This window comes from Chiroxiphia lanceolata, chromosome Z (assembly GCF_009829145.1).
Source record: "Chiroxiphia lanceolata isolate bChiLan1 chromosome Z, bChiLan1.pri, whole genome shotgun sequence".
Taxonomy (NCBI): domain Eukaryota; kingdom Metazoa; phylum Chordata; class Aves; order Passeriformes; family Pipridae; genus Chiroxiphia; species Chiroxiphia lanceolata.
Window position 1 is genome coordinate 61,341,976 of NC_045671.1, and position 20,203 is coordinate 61,362,178.

The 20,203-nt window shown below is 42.2% G+C and overlaps 2 protein-coding genes across 4 annotated transcripts in view; one reads left to right on the forward strand and one right to left on the reverse strand.

The window, feature by feature from the left end:
• Positions 1-20,203, reverse strand: part of SNX30 (sorting nexin family member 30) — a 64,183-nt gene that overhangs the window by 3,033 nt on the left and 40,947 nt on the right. For 2 of the 3 annotated variants that reach the window (XM_032674814.1, XM_032674817.1), the window contains exon 8: positions 18,251-18,403. In XM_032674814.1, the coding sequence (XP_032530705.1) occupies positions 18,251-18,403 (153 nt within the window). Of the gene's footprint in view, positions 1-11,012; positions 16,284-18,250; positions 18,404-20,203 lie in introns of those variants that run through there. The other variant, XM_032674815.1, reaches the window with a different exon arrangement.
• SLC46A2 (solute carrier family 46 member 2) lies at positions 3,455-10,271 on the forward strand. The gene is made up of 4 exons (XM_032674818.1): positions 3,455-4,759; positions 6,331-6,414; positions 8,056-8,212; positions 9,608-10,271. The coding sequence occupies exons 1-4, from the start codon at positions 3,688-3,690 to the stop codon at positions 9,663-9,665; spliced, it is 1,371 nt and encodes a 456-aa protein (XP_032530709.1). The 5' UTR covers positions 3,455-3,687; the 3' UTR covers positions 9,666-10,271.

Below are 20,203 nucleotides of genomic sequence, written 5' to 3' on the forward strand. Positions count from 1 at the left end.
CCTTTTCCTCCCACGAGCAGCAGAGGAGAGCACGTCTCCATACATGGTCCCAACATGTCTGATGGTGCTGTGACTCCCAAATGCCAGACTGCTGGCCCAGAGGTCAGGGTGTCTGAGGCACCTCAAGGTGTAGCTGTAAGGGCTTGGTCCTGTGTTTTATTACAGCTGGTGGATTTACCAGGTCTTGTGCTACAGACACTGGCACGAGCATCATGAGTTCCGAATAAGGCTGCTGGATGGCAGCAGACATCAGTTTCTACCATCAGTGGCTTTGGATCCAACCAGACAATAGCCCTGAATTAGGATGCCGTGTCCCTGTGGCGATGCAGCAGCTGCCAGCAGCTGCTCCCTCTGCCATGCCCCCGGCTTTCCATCCAGCCTCCACTCTCCCTCCATCTCCCCCAGCTCTGTGAGCAGAACCGCACACCTTGTGAGGACACAGGTTATATATAATTAAACGACAGCCACTGAGGAAGACAACCTCCCAAGCCACAGAGTGGTTTGGTGTTCCAATCTGTGGTCATTTATGATGAAGTAGTATTTTCCGAAGGAAAACAGGCCATTATTGAAATAGCTGCTTCTCCCCAGTGTTTTCAGCTCTCCATCTTCCTGGGGCTGTAATGAGACTGCAGCTCCATCCAGGCTCAGACCCAGGCACTTTCCAGTTCCTAGTCATGTTTCCCCACTTTGCTACTGCCATATAGCCACAGCGTGTATCGGGATGATCTGCACATACCAAGCAGGAGGAGGAGGAGTTAAAGAGCTGATTTACCACCTTGGAGACAGGGACTGTAAATCACAGATCCTATTAGCAGGCTTAGGTGAGGCAGATGAAGAGGGCTTACTTGCCCACACTGGACTGCAGTCCTGGATGTCAAAAGGACCTTTTCAGACGAGGAGTGCTGAAGACCAAGATCAAGAATGCTAGTACCTGCCAAGCCTAGGTTCCCCAGCACACTGAAATCCCCATAGCAACTCTGTTCAGAAAGACAAAGTGATGTAATGGCCATAAATGGTTTAAAAAAAAAAAAAAGGAATACTGCATAGGAATGTATAACATCACCACAGGGACACATCAAACACCTCTATTTGGCCAGACTGACAAATACCAAAGAGTTGGTGAAACATGGTGCTGACTTGGTCTTTACTGGGCCTCAGAAAAGATGACTCTAGAGAAGAATGCCCTAAAACAAAACAATGTGCTCTTTTTCCAGCTGGCTACATCACTGTATTTTTGTTGTTAGGATAGTCTCTGCTTGTCAGGGGCCACTCTCTTAAACCTCCATGGCACTTACGCTGCACAAACGTATTTTAGAGTAGATGCAAATGTCCCTATAAATATTAGTAATATGAGAACAGAGCCCTAAGGAAAATTACTAGATAATAGTCACTTTGAAAACTTTGTAGCATCAAATGAATATGGTATTCATGAAAAGTGTTTTGCAGTGGGAAAAATTTTGGAGTCTGGGTTAAACTCTTACTTTAGCACTTATTCTTTTGCAATTACTGACATGGAATTATATCCTTCCATGGGAACTAGTTCTAAAAAGTACATTTAATGTGAATGAATACACAGAATATCCTGGAAATATAGATGTAAGTCATGAGATCATTGAGTACCACCCATTAGCTACCTAGGCCTGAATAAGCTGAATAAGCCAAGCAGTCTGTATATGCAACAAAGTGTGGAGGAAAAATATCCCTTACGTAGGAGTTGAGCAGATCTGCAGTCCCTCAAGTACAGTGTCTGTAACATACTTCTGCACTCCAAGATGTCCCAAATTGAAGTTTGAATGGCACAAGGAAATTTATCATTCTTCATAATTCTGGTGGAAGACACAGGATTCCCTGGGTGAAGCAAAATGTGGCAATTCCTCTGGTTGCATTTGTTGCTTAAACTGGTCACAGGCTGATGCTTTGGGGTCTTCAGTAAGGCTGTCTGGAATTTCCATCCTCTGGAAATATGCAAAAGTTTGCAGAAAAATATTTGTCCCACTTCTGAATAAAAACTAAAGAAACTAGACACCTTTTGCAGCTAATATGGGGAAAAGAAAAAGGGCAACTGTTGGAACAACCCACAATATATTTTACAGCTGGCTAGGAGTCTTTTGGTCTGACAAAAAAAAAATAAATTCTCTGGTAAAGCTAAAATTGTCTAGCAGCAAATCATTCTAGCATACAATTCCCTATTCCTTTCCCTGTTATATCTTTGGGCTTTTTTCCTTGAATTGAAATATAAGCCAAAAATTATTGCACAACCAAAGAAGGAGTGAAAAAAAGAACCTCTTGACCGATTGCATTGAGTAAATGTCACCTGGATCAATAGAGTGCAACAGATGGAGGTTTTACCATTGTTTTTTCAAATTAATCATTAATTTATTTTTTTAAAGTGACGACTATAAATCTTCCCTAGAATAGATTGTTGTTCTGCCAGTTATGATTCATTAAACCAGTACAGAATGAGGTCATTATCATTTAAGTAAGTGTTTTTGAGACTGCCAAATATCCTCCAAGTATTTCCTGCAGCTGGGTCTGCAAGCATCTTCCTTGGAGCTGGCAGGCTGCTTGCACCATATCCTGCTCCAAGAGCTTCTCGTGCCTCTGGCTTGCAACCCTGCCATGGCCACAGGGCCCCACTTGAGTGGGTCATTTCACTTGCCCCTCAGGCAGCAGCAAAACTGGAAGCTGACTTCAAGATGCAAAGCTGATTGTGGAGTCAGCACCTGCAGAGATGCACAACCATCACCCCAAGGAGCTGGGGCTGGAAAACTCTTCCCAAAATAGGATTTTTGCCCATCCAGCGTCCAGCTCAGCTGGCTGATTACTGGGACACAGCAGTCACCGATGCCTTTGGATAAACTGGGATTTGTCTCCTCCTCTTAGAAATTCCCACATTGTAAAGCCAAAGAACGCAGCAGGCAGAGTGCAGCCATGGGAGACAAGTTACCAAAAATAGGACTTTACTTTTTAATTTCTTTTTCGTGTAATTTCCTGACTGCATTATTGAAACAACAATGACATAAGAGGCATGATGCAGCTACAGGGAAAAAAGGCGCAGGCAAAAGCAAAAGAGCCAATGATGTATTTGTGTAGAAGAAAGGAAAAGGAGCAGTAAAGGGAATTCACAACTTACCTAACAAATAGGCACACAACCATCCCCTGCCCCCCCAGCCTATTTTAGAGTCCTCTGACACATGAAGGATGCCAAAAAGTGAAAAACAAACAAAGCCTCAAAAAAAAAACCAACCCCAAAAAACCCCACAAACCACCACCCCAAATTACAGCAATTACTTGATTGGGGCATTTTCACTTCCTAATCTGTGAGAGAGAAATTCCCCCGGGTCATCTGACCTCTGTTGAAACTAAACCAGGAAGAGGAGCAGCAGCAGTCAGCGAGTGCAGGGTGTTCTCCAGCTGTACAAAAGCCTCTCCTGCGTGAGCCAGAGCTCAGAGCAGCACAGGGATGTGCATGTGTACGTATACATAGCAAGGCGAGGTGCAAATATCCTCCCGGCCAGATCATCTCTTGCACAACTCTCCAATCCTGTGCAGCCTGGCGGACCTTTTCTTTTTCCCTCTGCTGGTCGTCTCCAAACATGCCTCTAGAGCAGAGCTTCTGAAGAGCTGCTTCCCCCTCTGCATCTCCCTGAAAGCAGCTCTCTCCAAGAAGAGGCAGTGACCAGCAGCATGGTGGGAATGATGGCAATGAAGACATGGATTGAGCCGGTGGTTGCAAGCTCGCAAGTGGCCAGTGCCTTCTACGACACAGCTCTGCTGCTGGTGGTGAAAAACTACTACAACCAGACCAATGGCACTGCTCCTTCCCATGCACTAGAAGATGCTCAGCAGAAGGCTGTCTCCAATTTTTACATCATCTACAACCTTGTTCTGGGCCTGAGCCCGCTAGTGTCAGCCTACGGCTTGTCCAAGCTGGGGGACAGGATACATCGGAAGATCCCCATCTGCTTCCCTCTTCTTGGTTACTTGGGCTCCAAAACTCTCCTGCTCCTCCTGATCCTGCTGGGCTGGCCAATCGAGGTGATGTATGGGGCTGCTGCCCTCAACGGGCTGACAGGAGGCTTCACCACGCTTTGGGCAGGCATCATGGCTCTGGGATCCCTGGGCTCCTCCGAGAGCAGGAGGTCTCTGCGGCTCATCATTATTGAACTGGTGTATGGCCTCGCTGGGTTTGTGGGAAGCATGGCATCTGGCTACCTCTTTGTTGGCTTCAGTGACCGCTATCGAGAAGGCACTGTGCTGGTGTGCTGCAGCGTTGCTTGCTACACTTTCTGCCTCCTCTACAGTATTTTTGTCCTGACAGTCCCCAAGCCAGGAGCCTCCTGCCCAGCCAAAGCCAAGAGTGCAGAAGAGGTGGGTAGCCAGCTACCAGCCCATACAGGAGCAGCAGCAGCAACAGGGAGTTCCCAACCTTCAGGGGACAGCAGCTCCTCTCTAATATCCCCCTCGAAACTCATCATCATCCTGCTTTTTGTGGCAGCAATCCTCTATGACCTTGCTGTAGTTGGTGCAATGAACATACTCCCACTGTTCTTGCTCAGGGAGCCTTTAAGCTGGAATGCTGTGGAGATCGGCCATGGCAATGCTGCTGGGTACGTGATCTTCATCACCAGCTTCCTAGGGGTACTTGTATTCTCCAGATGCCTCAGGGACATTACCATGATCATGATTGGAGTAGTATCGTTCAGTGCTGGCATCCTCATCATGGCCTTTGTGCAGTGGACGTTCCTGTTCTACATTGGTGAGTCAAACAGCCACTCTCATGAGCAAATGCACCCCGAGAAAGGGGTGTTCCAGCACCACTGGAAGGGCTTTTTGCTCTGCTTTACCACAGGTTTCCGAGCAGGGAGTTAGACAGACCGTCACATGAGCAATATGCAAGAGAACTTCATTATTACCCTTTCCCCACACCTCCCACTGCACTCTTACACTCAGCACCCTACAATATCCAGAGGAGGCATATACTCCTGTCAAGGCTTAGTTTAAGGCCAGTTGACTTGTAATTTGTCATTTGATCATAGACCAGATCTGAGCAGGGAAACAATGTTCACACTCTGTGGGAATGGGAATTACTGCTGACTCCCTGTACTAGTTGGACCACGTCACCATATCAATGGGAAACACTTCTTGTGAGCCAGAAACAAAATGGCAAAGGCTTCCTATTAAGCAAACATCTTAAGATAGGATTTATTTTTGTCATATGAAGGCTCTTATGTATGATGGGAAACTTAATGAAACACTGGAGCTGCTTTAGCAACTAAAATATCATAATAATGTAGTTTACAAATCTCACATTATATAAAAATGACCAAGGGACTGATAATAATAGATGGGTGGCATCCAATGATAAAGGAAAGGTAAGTTTATTTTTGGGAGGTAACCTCTGATGGAACACAAAAAATAAAACCCAAGAATTGGGGTTTTGTAGCAGAAATGTCTGACAGAGTATCATGTATTGTATGGCTTTGAGGTTTTGCTTCTGAAAGTCAGAAAAAACCTGAAGATAAATAGCCTGAAGCAATTTTTTCTGTCTGCCCCCACAGGGAATGAGAAATTGAAAATTAAACAAAGTTATTCTAAAGGGAAAGATGATAGAATATTGTATTTGAGTAGTAAGCCAAACACTTATTAAGTGAAATTTTTAAGAGATTTTGCTTATTTAGGCAATTAGGCTGGGGAATAAAAGATTAAAAAAAAAAAGTAAAAAAAAATGCTTGTTCATGATCATGAACACATGCTGCTATACAGTGTGTATAGTGTTACTGCATTGCAGAAGATACTGCACTGCAGAAGCATCTTGGTACGCTAGACATGGACCAAGTCTTCCCTGAGGCTGGTTCTGCTGACAGGAAGGTAATTCCAGCTACCTATAAATTTCCACACTAGAGAAAGCCTAAAATACTGCAAGCCAGAAGTGCCAAGATAAAAGACAACTGTAGTGTTATAAAGGTATTGTTCTTGTCAAGGCTGTGTAGTACTAGGGGCTCTGTCTGCTGCTTAGACTCAAATCACCATCCTTACTATCTCTAAGGACAGTGCTATATTCCATCTCTTCTGGAATGTCTGGCTGAGACCAAAGCCTATGTCTAGTTTGGGCAAAGTACCTCTGCTAATGGGAGCAAGAGGTGGCTTATCCACCTTGTCTTGAAGCGAGGACCTACTTCTTTCTGGCACTCAAGGGACAAAAAAGATGAAGCAAAGAAGCAAAGTGCCTGCCCAAGCCACAGGCATGTAGTCTTCAAAAGCAGTGGCTGCTGTGCTAGGTAACAAAGAGCAGGTACTGATGATAACTACAAATTCATTGCATTACAGCACGGGCAGTGATGCTCTTTGCCCTCATCCCCTTACCAACCATCAGGTCCATGTTGTCCAAGCATGTCGAAGGATCATCCTATGGTAAGTATTTGTTACCCTACCAATCAAAAAACCCCACAAATCTCTTCATTCAGCCTAGACCACAAAGAGAAAGGTAAGTTATCGCTGCAATCTGTGCTTTGCGTAATAATAATAGGACAGATGATACCACAAATGGGAAGGGAGGAGCAGAGAAACTTGCAGGACAAGATTGTCACATCCAATCTTGTCATCCTTGCTTGCATCATCATTTATCTGCAGAATTTTTAGCACGCGCTTTGAAAGATTACTATCAGTGTGTAGGTCAAAGGTGGGGAAAATAATTAGGTGCTGCTCAAAAACACAGTACTCCAGGGAAAACCAAGAGCACCAGGATGTTGAATTGAAGCACTGTGATATTCATACCATTTATATTTGGCTTATTTTACTTACCATTTTGGGAAGGATGGATTTCTTTCGTCTTTTTTTATGTTCTCCAAACATTTTTCCGCATGTTTCGCAATTTGTTCCTGTCAGACCATGATTTAACTACAAAGAATAAACTTTGCATAAAAATGGACCCTTTTTTGAACATAGCAGCAGGAATTCTTTTCCATTAGAAAATTTACTACAAAATAGTAAAATATATTTTACAAGAGTGTATTGAAGGTACGATTTTTACACCAATGAGCTAGATTTAGACACAAGAGACACGTGTTCAAATAGCACCACAGGCCCCCAACTACTCCATGTCCTCCAAACATGTTCCCACAGCCATCCTTCACAACCCTGTCCTTTCTGCCTTAGGAACACAACACTGTTCTGTAACCAGCTCACTCTTACTGCTTGTGCTCCCTCAATGTGCACCGTAGCAAAACCATCTACCTGACACAAAGAACACAGCTCACACTCCAATTAATCATTATTATTAATCATAACATTGTTTTTAACCTCCACCATGAACCATATGGGTTGCAACTGATGACAGCAGCAGACCAGATCTCAAGCAGGACCCTGCAGCAGAGCAGCCCTTGCCTTCTGGTAGCAGTCTCATCTCCTTACGTTGTGGAAAAGGCTACCAGGGCAGCAAGCTCAGCATGCAGCCCTGATCTTGCTCCCAGCCAGACTGCATTACTTCCCCTTCATCCATTTATCATGAGAGAAACACTTAGAAAAAGCTGTTTCAACTAGAATTTTTTGAACACAGCAGCAGGAGTTCTTTTCCATTAGAAAATTTACTACAAAATAGTAAAATATATTTTACAGCAGTGTATTGAAGGTACCATCATACAAATCACATATACCTCCCCATTTCAGGCATTATCATCCTTTCAACCCTGTGGCCCACTCTTCTGTCCTAGGGCAGAAGCAGACCGTGACTAAAGTCTCTCCTATCCTGAAGATGTTTCTACCTTCTAGGGAAAGGAGCACTTATTGCCCAGTTTATTGCTGTTTTTCTAAGCAGCTACCTTTACCTCTAGACTCTTCAAGCTGTTTTCCAGATGGATCTTTTGTCCTATATCTAACAGAAGGAAAAATCATTTAACTGTGGTCTAGAACAGAAGCAGATGCAAGCTCATGTCATCTGGTGTTTCGTGAAGCAATGACCACATTGGTCTTACACAGCTGTGATCCTGGATTTGTGAAGAGGTACCACAGCTGGTTTTTTAATCCCCAATAACAAACTATGTTCTTGTTTTATAGGTAAGGTGTTTGTCCTGCTGCAGCTGTCTTTAGTCATCACGGGAGTAGTGACATCTACAGTCTATAACAAGATCTATCAAAACACACTGAACTGGTACAGCAGCTTCTGCTTCATTTTGTCTTTTCTAGTTGGCTGCCTGAGTCTCCTCCCTTTAAGGTAAGGAATAGAAAAGGCTTTGTTCAAAAGGACACACTGTATTTTCTCCATGCTTCCTGATATTAGGTCTAAAGTGAATAATATAGGTGGGGAAAAAAAAAGTTGAATTTAAAATGAAAAAAATTGGAAGAAACAAAGAAACTTGCAGAAAGGCATTGACAAATATCCAGGACATTCAAAGAATGAAAGTTGCAACATCTAGTCAGTGTTTCCTTAATCTTTTTTTTTTGTTTAATGTAGCATGAATATTTGGCAGATTTTAAGTGATAATCCCAGGAAACAATGCATTCACACAGATGTAAGTGCTTGATACTGTGAAAATAGTAGTAAGTAGAATGAAGGAATAATCCTACACAAAATGTTTTTTAAAAATTCCATTACAGGTTACTTACTCATTGTGACAGAAAACAATAATCTGAGTTTCCCTCAGGTTTTTCTTTCAAAAAGAAACTATTACCACAGTGAAGGAAATGGTTACTTTTCTGAGCCACTGACTTTGCCCAACTGTACAGCTAGTGAGTGACTGAGAGGTATAATTTCAAGAACAAGTTAAAACAAAACCAGCTTAATTTGAAGAGAGAAGGCTGAAATAGCATCTCTACCTACTTTTCCAGAATTTTTTAAGTATCTTGCCTGCCATCCCCTCCCCAGGATGCTCCAGCTTGTTGCACTACTAGAAACAGCAAGATTCTTTCACATGAAATGCATTGTGATAGCGTCAATATTTAATCCATGCAACAACAATATTTTCATTCAGAAATAAGACAGATACTGTATTGGCTAGTCTCTGATCCCAGGCACAATTCTTGCCCAGCTTTGCTATGATTTAAAAAAATATAGTAGTAGAAAGTTTAAAGGCACTATGTATACCCACTTCAGTAGTATCACTTAAAGAGGAAGAAACAAAAAAAGAACACTAAGGAAAGCTCTTACATCATCACCTGTCTTATCCAGAGCACCAAAGGCTTTCTGGGCTTGTGAACACACTTGGACAACTGGTGTCAGCAGGACTACTAGTGTGGGGGAGGCTACATCATACTCATCATTCCCCTGGCTCTGCTTGTCCTCGTCATGTTTCCCAGACACAAAAGAGTTGTTTCTTATGCACAATCCTCTGTTTAACAGGGAGTCACTGCTTGGTACTCAAATTTTTAATACTGGTTCCTGTAATTAGGGGTTATTAGGACTTGAAGTCTGAAATGTGACAACTGGTACCAATGTCATTGTTTGTACACAAGAGAGGTTGGCAAATCACTGAAAGGATTCACATTAGCACTCAGCCAGCTTCAGATACCCCAGTAAAGTTTAAGATATAGATGGGGAGAAAGCAAACTGCAGTTTGAGAAAGTACTTTGCTAATTTTTTTATCATCTGCATTTTTATTGTTCTTTACAGCTTTGTGGCCATCAAACAACGTTCAACCACTGGCTCCCTTCAGATTCTGACTGAGTGACAGAGGCATCTTTTGGTCATCAACTCTCTGAGCTACCAAAATGGAAGGTTTGCCAAGCATTAGTCCCCACACTTACCAACATTACCGAAAGCTTATCATTTGTATTTCCACTTCACAGCATGCCCTGGTGTCTCAGTCACTAAGCTCACCCAGAAAAAGAAGTTTTCCTTGTTACTTCTGCAGTACCTCATCTTGGAGAGTATGTGCATTGGCTATTGCACACTAGCAGTCCTCAGAGCATTCTGCTTTCTGCTGGGCTAGTCAGCAATGGCACAGAGGGACAACAATAAAGGTTAGAAATGAAAACTGTTTCTAGACACACCATTCAGTATGGAAGGGGAAAAGAGAGGATCAGTTTTCCATTAGTTCCTTCCTGTCTGTTCATTCAGAAACCTCAGGGCAGTTCTGTGACTTTGGCTGATGAAACGGGGCTGCGAGCCACATGCAATGTGCACACAGCCCTCAGCAGGACACACCAGCTCTCCCAAGTGCTACGGAAGATGTAATCAGCACAGCCAAATAACGTCACATAAAAGACCATTAAATACAGAAATACCATCGTAAAAAGATGTAAGATTAAGACACTTTCAGTAATTCCTACAATAAAACACTTCCTGAACAGATATTCGTGCCCTTGACTTCTGGGAAATTGTCCCACTCTCCCTGGACAGTCCTTCAACAGAGCTCACAGGACTAAGACTCAAGAGCCAATGCTGGTGTTTCAGCTCACACCACCAGGATGTGCTACTCTTGCAATGTGTTAAGAACAGGTAAGCACAGCACACAAGTCCTACAGGCTTTGTGGAGGTGTAGGGACACCGATACCAGGCAATAGTCACCTTGTTACCTCAGCTTTAATCTGGGTTGGAAAGGAACCTCATACAATACAGCAACTAGAATGTGATGATGTCAGATAAATCCAAACATGAGTCAAAAGTCTGACATGCCTCAAAAGAATGTGTTTGCTTAATTGAACTAACAATGATTAAGTGGTGCTTCTGAGGTCCTGGACTAAGAAAAGGGAAGTTAAAAGCCCTTCAGTAATTGAAATAATCTGGAGGCAAATCAGGCAGCTTCAGTTCAAGCAGGGATGCAGCAAGAAGAAGTTGGTTACTCATTATGCAGCCCCATCTTCTGAGGAGGTTGCTGCCACCTAGTTCCTCTCCACACACACTTGCCATCTTTCCTCAGCTCCATGCTTCACTTTCAGTAGCAGAAGTAATGCAGCAACAGATGACTTCTAGTTAAACCAACTGTGGAATAAGATTTTAGGGAAAGGGTATTTCTGCAGTAAGATAGTGAGCTGCTCAACAAAATAAGCACACACATAATTTCAGTGGTGAAGGCTGCAAAAAATGAAACTTTATTCTAAGTGAAGGAGTCCTCTTTTAATACATTTATTGGTCCATTCCATTAAATTAATTGAGGTAAACAGACGGTGCATTTTAAAAAAATGTACACACTAATAGAGAATTACAAACAGTTTTACCTCAAAATGTTTTTCTCCATCAATACTAGTTCCATAGTAAACAATGCACAAAGTATATTTATACAGAGATATATGAAAGGGTATAGAAACATGCCAGCACCAGAAGGCAAGACAACATTTCCTAGCCTGCGAGTCTGAACAAGAGCACAGTTATCAGATTTGGTCAAGTGCAGGAAACAAAAGCCTCCTTCCCCTTTTTACATTGTTTACTAGCTAATTCACACAGAGACAAGTCTTTTCACAGCTTTCATTTTGTTTTTGAATGGTATGAACAGTGACTCTAGTTCTGGTGAGTGGATTTACAGAGGTTGAAACCAGAAGAGTCTGGATAATGAGCCAGCACCATTTTGGTCCCCACCACTGACCCCTTCAACACAATGTGTGAGGCTCATAGCCAGCTAACCTTCAACTGCATGGCCCAACTCTCCAGACCTTAAGGAGGGACAGACGGATGCAGGCACAGAGGAAACAAGAACAAGGACAGTGCTTCTCTATTTTTGTGTACTACAGACAAAAGCCCTTTGGCTCTTTGTTATTACAGGACTGTCAGCAACCTGCCTCCCTGTGCAGTGGGAATGTGGCACTGGCCCCAACCCTGCTGTTCGATCTGAGGGTATGGATACATATCTCAGCAGCAGCAGAGTTAAGGAAACAGTTTGGCTTCAAAGCATAGAGTACCAAGACCTTCAAAGTAGTGTAGGACAGCGACCAGCCCTTATTGTTTCAGCATGCCTCTTACATAAGGCTGATCTACGTCTACCTCTTTGGAAAGTGCATTATTTTCTGCACAAATACTGTGCCCTAGGCATGCAACCTTAAAACTTGTCCAGTTCATTACTAAGTACTTGTATGAGTCAGACACCTCAGCAAGACTTCAAAGTGCTAAGCACAGAATTAAGCACTGCCACTTTAGTCTGTAAAGTTGGTTAAACAGCACTCCCAAAAACTTTTAAATGCAACATTCAGTCTGCCAGAAGGCAAGTTGATTCCTGTGATCCCCAGTTTTACTTCACAAAACAAACAAACAAAAATAATCTCAAAGTAGTAGCAACTCCCCTATCTTAAAAAAAAAAGTCTCTACTTTCCCTACGTATTGGATATAGTAGTAAAAGTTAATATACCAGAGGAAAAACTGTTCTACTTTCAGAATTTAAGATGACTGAACATCTAATGAGCTAATTTATTCTATGCAATTTTGCTCAGGGGTTATCAGCACCAGGATTTTAAACAGTATGCAACATTAATCATAACCATATACAGTTAAATTATACAAGTTTCAACAAAAGCATGGCTCCTGTTAAAACACTGAACAGTCCCTGTTGGTCTGGGAGGGGATTCTTTTGTATGTTGGCATCTGCAGGACACCTGAAGCAACATGCATCATGAACAGGCTATGCAGAGCCACTGCTGCAAGGCTATTGCACAGTACCTCCACTGAACTGTCTCTGCCGCTCATGCTTTGTGGATGTTTTTTTCTACCACTTATCACACTACTTTATCCTTAGAACAAGCATTAGTGCAACAAAAATCCAAGCAGACTTCAGTGAAGAATCCATAGTTTATTCCTTAATACAATTCGCATCAGAATAGCTTGTGTCTTTAGGGCTACACCTTTTCATTTTTCAATGTGTACCTGAAAAAGCCATGGTGTTTTAACATCTATATTTATTGCAAGATTTAGAGCCTCGCAAAGATATACATGAACAATGCATGGTCCATAACTGAGCACAGAAACAAGTGCTTTATTGTGCTGGTGCCACTTAACAGAAGAAACAAATATCCTCCAAAATAACCAGGACAGCAGTGAATTCCTCTAAGAGGGACCCTGGCCTGGCTATGGATTAAGAGGACAGCTGGGCTGATTTAAGGACTGCTGAAGAAACCATGTGTTACTAAGACTCACAACAAGGGTGCCAACTACTTTTTATGTCATTTTGGTGCATATGCAGAGGGTGATCTAAGTGACTTAACACTCAAGAAGTTACTCAAAGATGAAGCTCCCGCACTACTCCTGCTTCCCTTTACCAAGACCTTTAACTTATCTCATGAAAGTTTGGGCCATCCAAAGTAAAGACTCATATCCTGTAATAATTACAGGATAACATGTCAAGAGTTTCTCTACCAGTCTCAACCTCCCACTAGCAGCAGTTATGTGAGGCTTTACAAGTATTACTCTGTACATCTTAGAGGAATTTCTTGTAACTTTTGTAGTTCTCCCAACTGGCATGTTTGGCTGCCCCAAATATCACAGTCAGGAATCCTCCACACACCTCACAGCCTCTCCCAACAGTTACCTTGTGACTTAACAACAGCTCTTCATAAAAAGACACCACTCCATAGCTCATAGGAGCTGAGACTCACCACTACACACCATTCTTACACTGTGGCAATTCTTGCAGAGGACTTCTCTTTTGAACGTGAAGTTTTACTTTCCTTGTATAGGCTTAAGAGAGGTTTTAGTGTTTCAGACCACGTAATATATCCTGTTAGTGGCCACTGCCTGACATGCATGTTCCAGCCTCTTCTCCAAATCAACCTGCAGTTGCCACAGTGCCACATACTCCGAGAAGTGCAAAGTGTGCCTGCCTTTCCAGCAGCATAGCCAGAAAAGGATTTGTCTGAAATCAAAACATGCTTTGGATGAGGACGAGTTTAAAAACCATACCACAAAATTGGTGGCATCAGATGGAATAAAATTCAAGCTGATGTTCAACATCTCCAGCTTCAACAGTTACATGTTGATTTCAACTTCACTTGGTACTCTCCACGTCCATTATGCTTCTCATGCACAGCTGTGATGTTAATTGCTAAACTCCCCAGAACCAACAATCACTTCATTTTGACATAAAACTAAGTGGAAACAGGACCTCAGTCTTGTAAGGCATCAGATGAAACCACTTGTAGGAAAAACCCACCAATCTTTCTACTCATCTTTTGCTGGTTTTTTTTTTTTTCTAATAAGATGGAGGGAACACTGACTAAGTATTAGTTCAAATTATATTTTGCTTGACTCCCAGTGATGTTGTAGAGTCAACTACAAAATTCCATTTACCACACAGGAACCAACTCCAAAAGTATGTTGATCTCTGTTTGTGGAGAACAGAGAAGACTGTAACCCTGAAGGTCAGACTCTTAGATAGTATGCAAGTGCTTATTCTAGAAGGAAAGACTGCTTCAAGATGATCCCCCTAAGTACTTCCCTTGCACAACAACAGTAGTCTGTTATTCTGAACCTAACAATAACTTAATGCAGAGTTCTCATTTACACTACATAACTGTATAGACAAACTGAGTTTAAAACAAGAAGCATAGTTTGTTTAGTACCACAGAGTTGTCAGTAAAGGCTGAATCAAAAAGGAAGACCTCTTAAAATGTCTTAAACTTGACTTTTTCATTCAGAGAGCACCACCTCATTAGCCTGAGAGCTACCACAGTACTGCAATAACTCATCTTGAGAGTTGCTATATAGCCAACAAGCTGAGTAGGCTGCAGGTTCACTTGGTGTTTATGAAGGGACAAATTCCAAACCAGACAAATTCCAAACCTGATAGGTTGTCACAGGAGAACACAGAATTTGGACATTCTCAATTACTGCTCAGGTTCTTTGCAAGAATGTTAACAGAGATCAAGTAATCACTAAAATTTAGCAGTAAGCACTGAGTTATTTATTCCCCCAAATCCAAATATTACACTGATACGAGCCCCAAACCCCACCCTTAGGATGGTTAAAAAAGATTTATCTGCATGCTGTTAAACCAAGACTCTAGGACCATGGGAATCACATCAGCATTCCTAAGGCCACCAACACCAAATCGGCATTTACTTGAGGTTGGACTGCAAGAGAAAGGAGAAAAAAAGGGACTTGCAGAAGCAGTTACATTTCTAAAGGCCAATAAAAACTACTAAGAAAATAGATCTGTAACGAAAGTAGTCTCTTAAAAGACTTGTCATGTGGTTCAGCAGAGACAGGTACGAACACTCTGTACCTACCAGGGTACCCATCTACCTCCCACTAAGCCATTTAAGGCAAGTTTCACACACGCTGATGCTTGGTGGAAGCAAACATTTGACACTTTTTGGCTGCTGCAAAAAAACACATGGGGAGAGGAAGCAGAGTCCTACCTTTATTACAGCAGGCATCTTAAGTGACCAAGCCTGAAGTGCCTCTAGTAAAACCCATATTTAAAGCATGGTCTAAGAGAATTGCACCATGCAACTTCTGGAGCTAGCTTTAGAAAAGTTAAAGACTCATACTTCCTCCACTATTCCCATAAAAGGGGCCCTTGAAAGGGCTGCTGTTCAGCTCATTCCCGCAGCTAGGCTGATCCCAATCCCCAAGTCAGTCACAAGTACACTTCAGCCAACTGACATTACTTCATAATCACCAAGGTAAACAACGATACTCAGTAGAAACCAACAGCATGCCACACTCACAAAAACCACAGTTCATGCTCACACCACAGGCTATCTGTGGGTGGTGGTGGTATGTTATAAGACCAGACCAACTCCCAGACAGAAAAGTCTCCAGAGACCATTTTATTCAGAGGGAGCATATGGGCTGTAGTGAAACAGAAAATATTCTTTCCCAGCCTTTCCCTGTCCATTCAAAGAAAAAAAAAAAAAAAAAGGATAAGGATTGGTTAGGGAGTACAGTATCATTGAAATAATTATTTTTTTTTTTTAGCAAACAAAACAGAATGGTAATAAAGATGTCATATGGCACCTTGCAGTAGAGTTTTATTTTCATCTTTTTAGTGCTCCACTCATCAGTTCCTTCCAGACTAGAGAGGTAAGTTTTATCAAGATCCCCATGCACTTTCACTATGAAACCCCAATCACTCCATAGGATAAAGAAGGAACCATTCAAGATAACTCAAAAAGATGAAACATACCCCAGTTTAAACACAACAGTTGAGGAAAAAAAAATTCAAATAGTTTTCAGAGCGTCTGTTCCAGCCTAAGTGCAGCTGTCATTTCAGTTAACTTGACAAAAAAGAGTCCTTCATACAGTTCCAGTATGTCTAGTGGTACTGAGCATAGAAGTGCTAGACTGTCCATGAAGGTACTTCTTATTTGGTCTCTGGCTTGTCTTGCAATAGTGGTATAATTGACTCCCACGCCGTAAGGCACTGAAGAAAGAAATACAGATTTAACAAATGGGTTTTACATCAGTTCTTGTAACTTCTGACTAACTCTTCCACATCACCAGAATGCAAGTTGAAGAAAATCTATTGGGTCTTCACAGATTAGTACAGAAATAAAAAAAAAAAACCATCAAAATCTCAAACAGCAAAAAAAAGTGTTAGAGTGGCTGCACCTCCCAAACAAATTAAACAAATTTACATTTTCAAAAGTTGTCAGCTGGCCCAAGCCATTAGAAATCATCAGAATACCTGGGATTTCCAAACACCAATCTAGATTCTTCTACACTGAAGAACACCACAGCTTTCAGCTAGGCAGACAAACTGTTGCTAATAGAAATGTACATCTTTGTAGTGTTACTGTGAGGTAGGGCTGATTGAGACACAATGGTAGCTATTACAGACTACCTCCAGCAAACTTATTTGAAAAAAACACATGCATTTAGAGAAGGTAGTTCTGAGACTCAGTGTATTCCAGTACAGCTCTGGGACTTGACTCCACTGAATGACAAACTGGTAGTGCCTAGTATAGTAAACTAGAAGTGGAGTCTAGCTTCTGGGTTATTAGGAAGTCACTCCAGGCTTTGGAGTCATTTGCCCAGACGTGTACTTAACTTCAGTCCTTGTACTGTGTGTCATTACTGTCTTTCGACCTCAAAGCTCAGAAGTCAAACTGAACAAATACAGATCATGGAATCCCTATTATTAAATGTTGGGAATGGGTAAACTCATCACCAGCTCTTACATCTACAAATTACTGTTGTGAGACATCTTCCTTCTAACCTTTCTGACTGTACTGCAGGTGAGTAATTATTTCTAGTTGTGTACCCTGAAGAGACTACATGCTTTCCTACCAAAAAAGCCTCCTTGCTAAGAGCAAAACTAACAGATGGAAAAAACGAATAGGCAAGATGAAGTATATTGCTATGCATGAACCTAGTAGCATTTAATATGTCCTAAATATTTAATATACCTGAAGTGGGCTTACAAAAGAGCTGGAGAAGGACTTTTTACAAGGGCTTGTAGTGATAGGACAAGGGGTAATTGCCTTAAACTGAAAGAGGCCAGGTTTAGATTAGATAATTAGGATGAAATTCTTTACTATTAGGATGAGGAAACACTGGAACAGGTTGCCCACAGAAGCTATGGATGCTCCATGTCTGCAAGTGTTTTACTTCAGGTTGGATGGAGCTCTGAGCCACCTGCTCTACGGGTGCCCCTGCCTATGGCAGAGGGTTGATACTAGATGGTCCCTTCAAAACCATTTTAGGATTCTATGATATCAACCACTGCACTGGGCTGCACTGCTCCAGCACTCAGGAAAACTAGACTGGCAGTATCTGCAGTTAAATGGGGCCTTGAGGCCCTTTCAGTTAAAAATTAAAAAAGTAAAAAATCTGACACCAAATGTCAGGTACACATGCACCAACTGAAAAAGAGCAGAGGCACCTGGCTAGGTATTTTCAGGACTAGCATACAAGGGACTAAACTATGCACAAAGGAACAGAGACTAGAATAATTTATATATAGCGAGTGTAATCTATATATGAGTCCATGGATGTGTATTAACTCATGTAGTTTTGTTCATAAAAGGCAGAATCAAGAGATTTTTCTACTCTGGTAGTATTACTAGAACATGCAGTTTTGGTCTTTTTCATCACCACTGCTGCTGCTCAGTAATTTGTTCAGTTCAAGAGTGCAAAACAGACAAGCAGGCATGATGAAATGCTCTTTGAGAACTGACCACTAGTCCTACAGAGATGACTTTACCTTGAATAGCAATTCATTATACTAAGCTGATGACAAAGAGCAGCTTCCATAGCACTAGAGAACTAATTTAGATGTCTAATATTTCTATCTTCAAGACAGTGTGAAGATATCCTGAAGAATCATCACCACCTCATAGGAAAATAAACTTCTCTTATTTCTGCCAATGCTCCAACAGTGACACATACCTTCTCGTAGTACTGGATGTTTTTATCTGCCATCCCCATGAGTAGCTGCCTAAAGTCTTGTCTTTTGTTGTTCTGCCATCTCTCCATATCTGCTTTCAGGTCAGCATTGAAACATTCTACTCGGTCTTGACATTTCTCAACATCTGTGGGTACCTGCAGCAAAAGAAAAGAAGATTAAAACTGTCACTGAGTGTTAGATTGCTGAATTAGCTCAAACCTTACTGAGCAAAACCACAGAAGAAAAGGTGGGTTCACTGGGAGTTACCCTGAATAAACTCAGTTATGGCTGCGGGGAGACAAGCCACATTTCTGAACTAGAGAGGATATGAGATTGCTTGATTTGTTCTTTGCTGTTTGAGGCAGTGAGCATTTGTGCTTTCCATCTCCATGTCTGATATAGAGGCAACTGGAGGAAGCACTTGCTAGAAGCACATGAAGAGGAAAAGCATTTGGTGTAAGTGCTGGGTACCTAGGCTCGGTTCCAAGTGCTCAAACTTAGCAGCTTGGCTACAGCTCCACAGAAAACCTTACTCCTTCCCATTTACAGCTGCACTAGGCACTTCCCAATTTACATCAGTGTGTATAATATAATCAACATTTAGGCTTATCCAGAAAGCTGGATAAGAAACCTAAGTGTTCTCTCTTAGGAACTGAAGAATAAAATTCCTAAGCCTCTAGTTTCTAGCTTCCACTTCTAACCTTACAGGCTGCCTTTCCTAACTGGAAAGCACTAGTGATCATCACTCTGGACTGGCTCATATACCTTTGGGCTCAACACTGGGCTCGCAATCATACAAAAACAATGAGAGAAATGTTGAAGGACAGCCTATTGCAAATCAGGTAGAGATTTAAATGGATTATGACAGCAATCGCTGGCCCAAAGTGCATGCACTTTAGGCCAACTAAGATGGTGTTCTTTGCTCATGTTTTAACTAACATCATGTTAGGCAATCATAGGAACAATTTACAAGTGCTTCTTCAAGCAAGAAGCCCATGAACACCTTTTTCTCCCTTCTCCTTATGCTGCATGGTCCACACAGAGAGGAATCCTGTAAGGACTAAGCCCATGACCTCAGAAGAGGAAACCCCTGCATAGTGGTAACAGTATAGTATAACAGTATGGCCAGTCTTCGCGAACGAAGATTTGGGAAGGGTCTTTACCCTTCGAGCCTGCGCAGTGGATTTTTTTTTTTTTAGGTGAGACACAGTGTGCGCTGAGCTGAGCCCACCCTTTAATCCTGAGGTTCATCTGCCAGGGCCGAGCAAGCTTGGACGGTGGCAGTGAGGTCCTCAGGACGTAGGTTTGTATAGAGTGACCTTCTCTTAGATGGATGGCCTTACAGGGCTAACGAGCTCCATCTGCCCGGGGGACTTCTTCTCTGACCGGGAATCGAACCCGGGCCGCGGCGGTACCAACACGAGAAGTACACTTTTGCTCTGAAAGCTGTGACTTGCACAAAGGCAAAAGGCTTCAGACAAGAACTACCAAGCCTATGGCTGGAAAATTCAGATGATGCTCCCCTCAAGGCAAGTATACCTTGCATCTTAAGTACTCTGCTTAATGGGAAAGGCTAGTCTATCAAGAGAAAGGTTCATGAAGCCTGGAAGTCAAACCAAGTAAGATTTCCCAATACAATTAAGTTAGCTTCTAAGTACTCACCAGCTTGCTGCTGCTTCTTCCAGAATCTGAAACCACAATGAAGCTATACAAAAATCTGTTCTTTCTCACAGCAAGTTCTCCTGCAGGTCAGACTGAGAGGGCTGTACGAATTTAGAGCTACAGGGACAACCCAGTGGTCAGCAAATGGGTCACATATGCTCTCATTAAGGAACAACAGCAATTAACTCCAGCTAAGTCTCCACAGGCATCCTTGTGATCCTCCTCATTCACTCCACATGAAAGCAGTGTCTGCACAACAGCAGTCCTGTTTAGGAGTGCCTTTCCTTACAAAA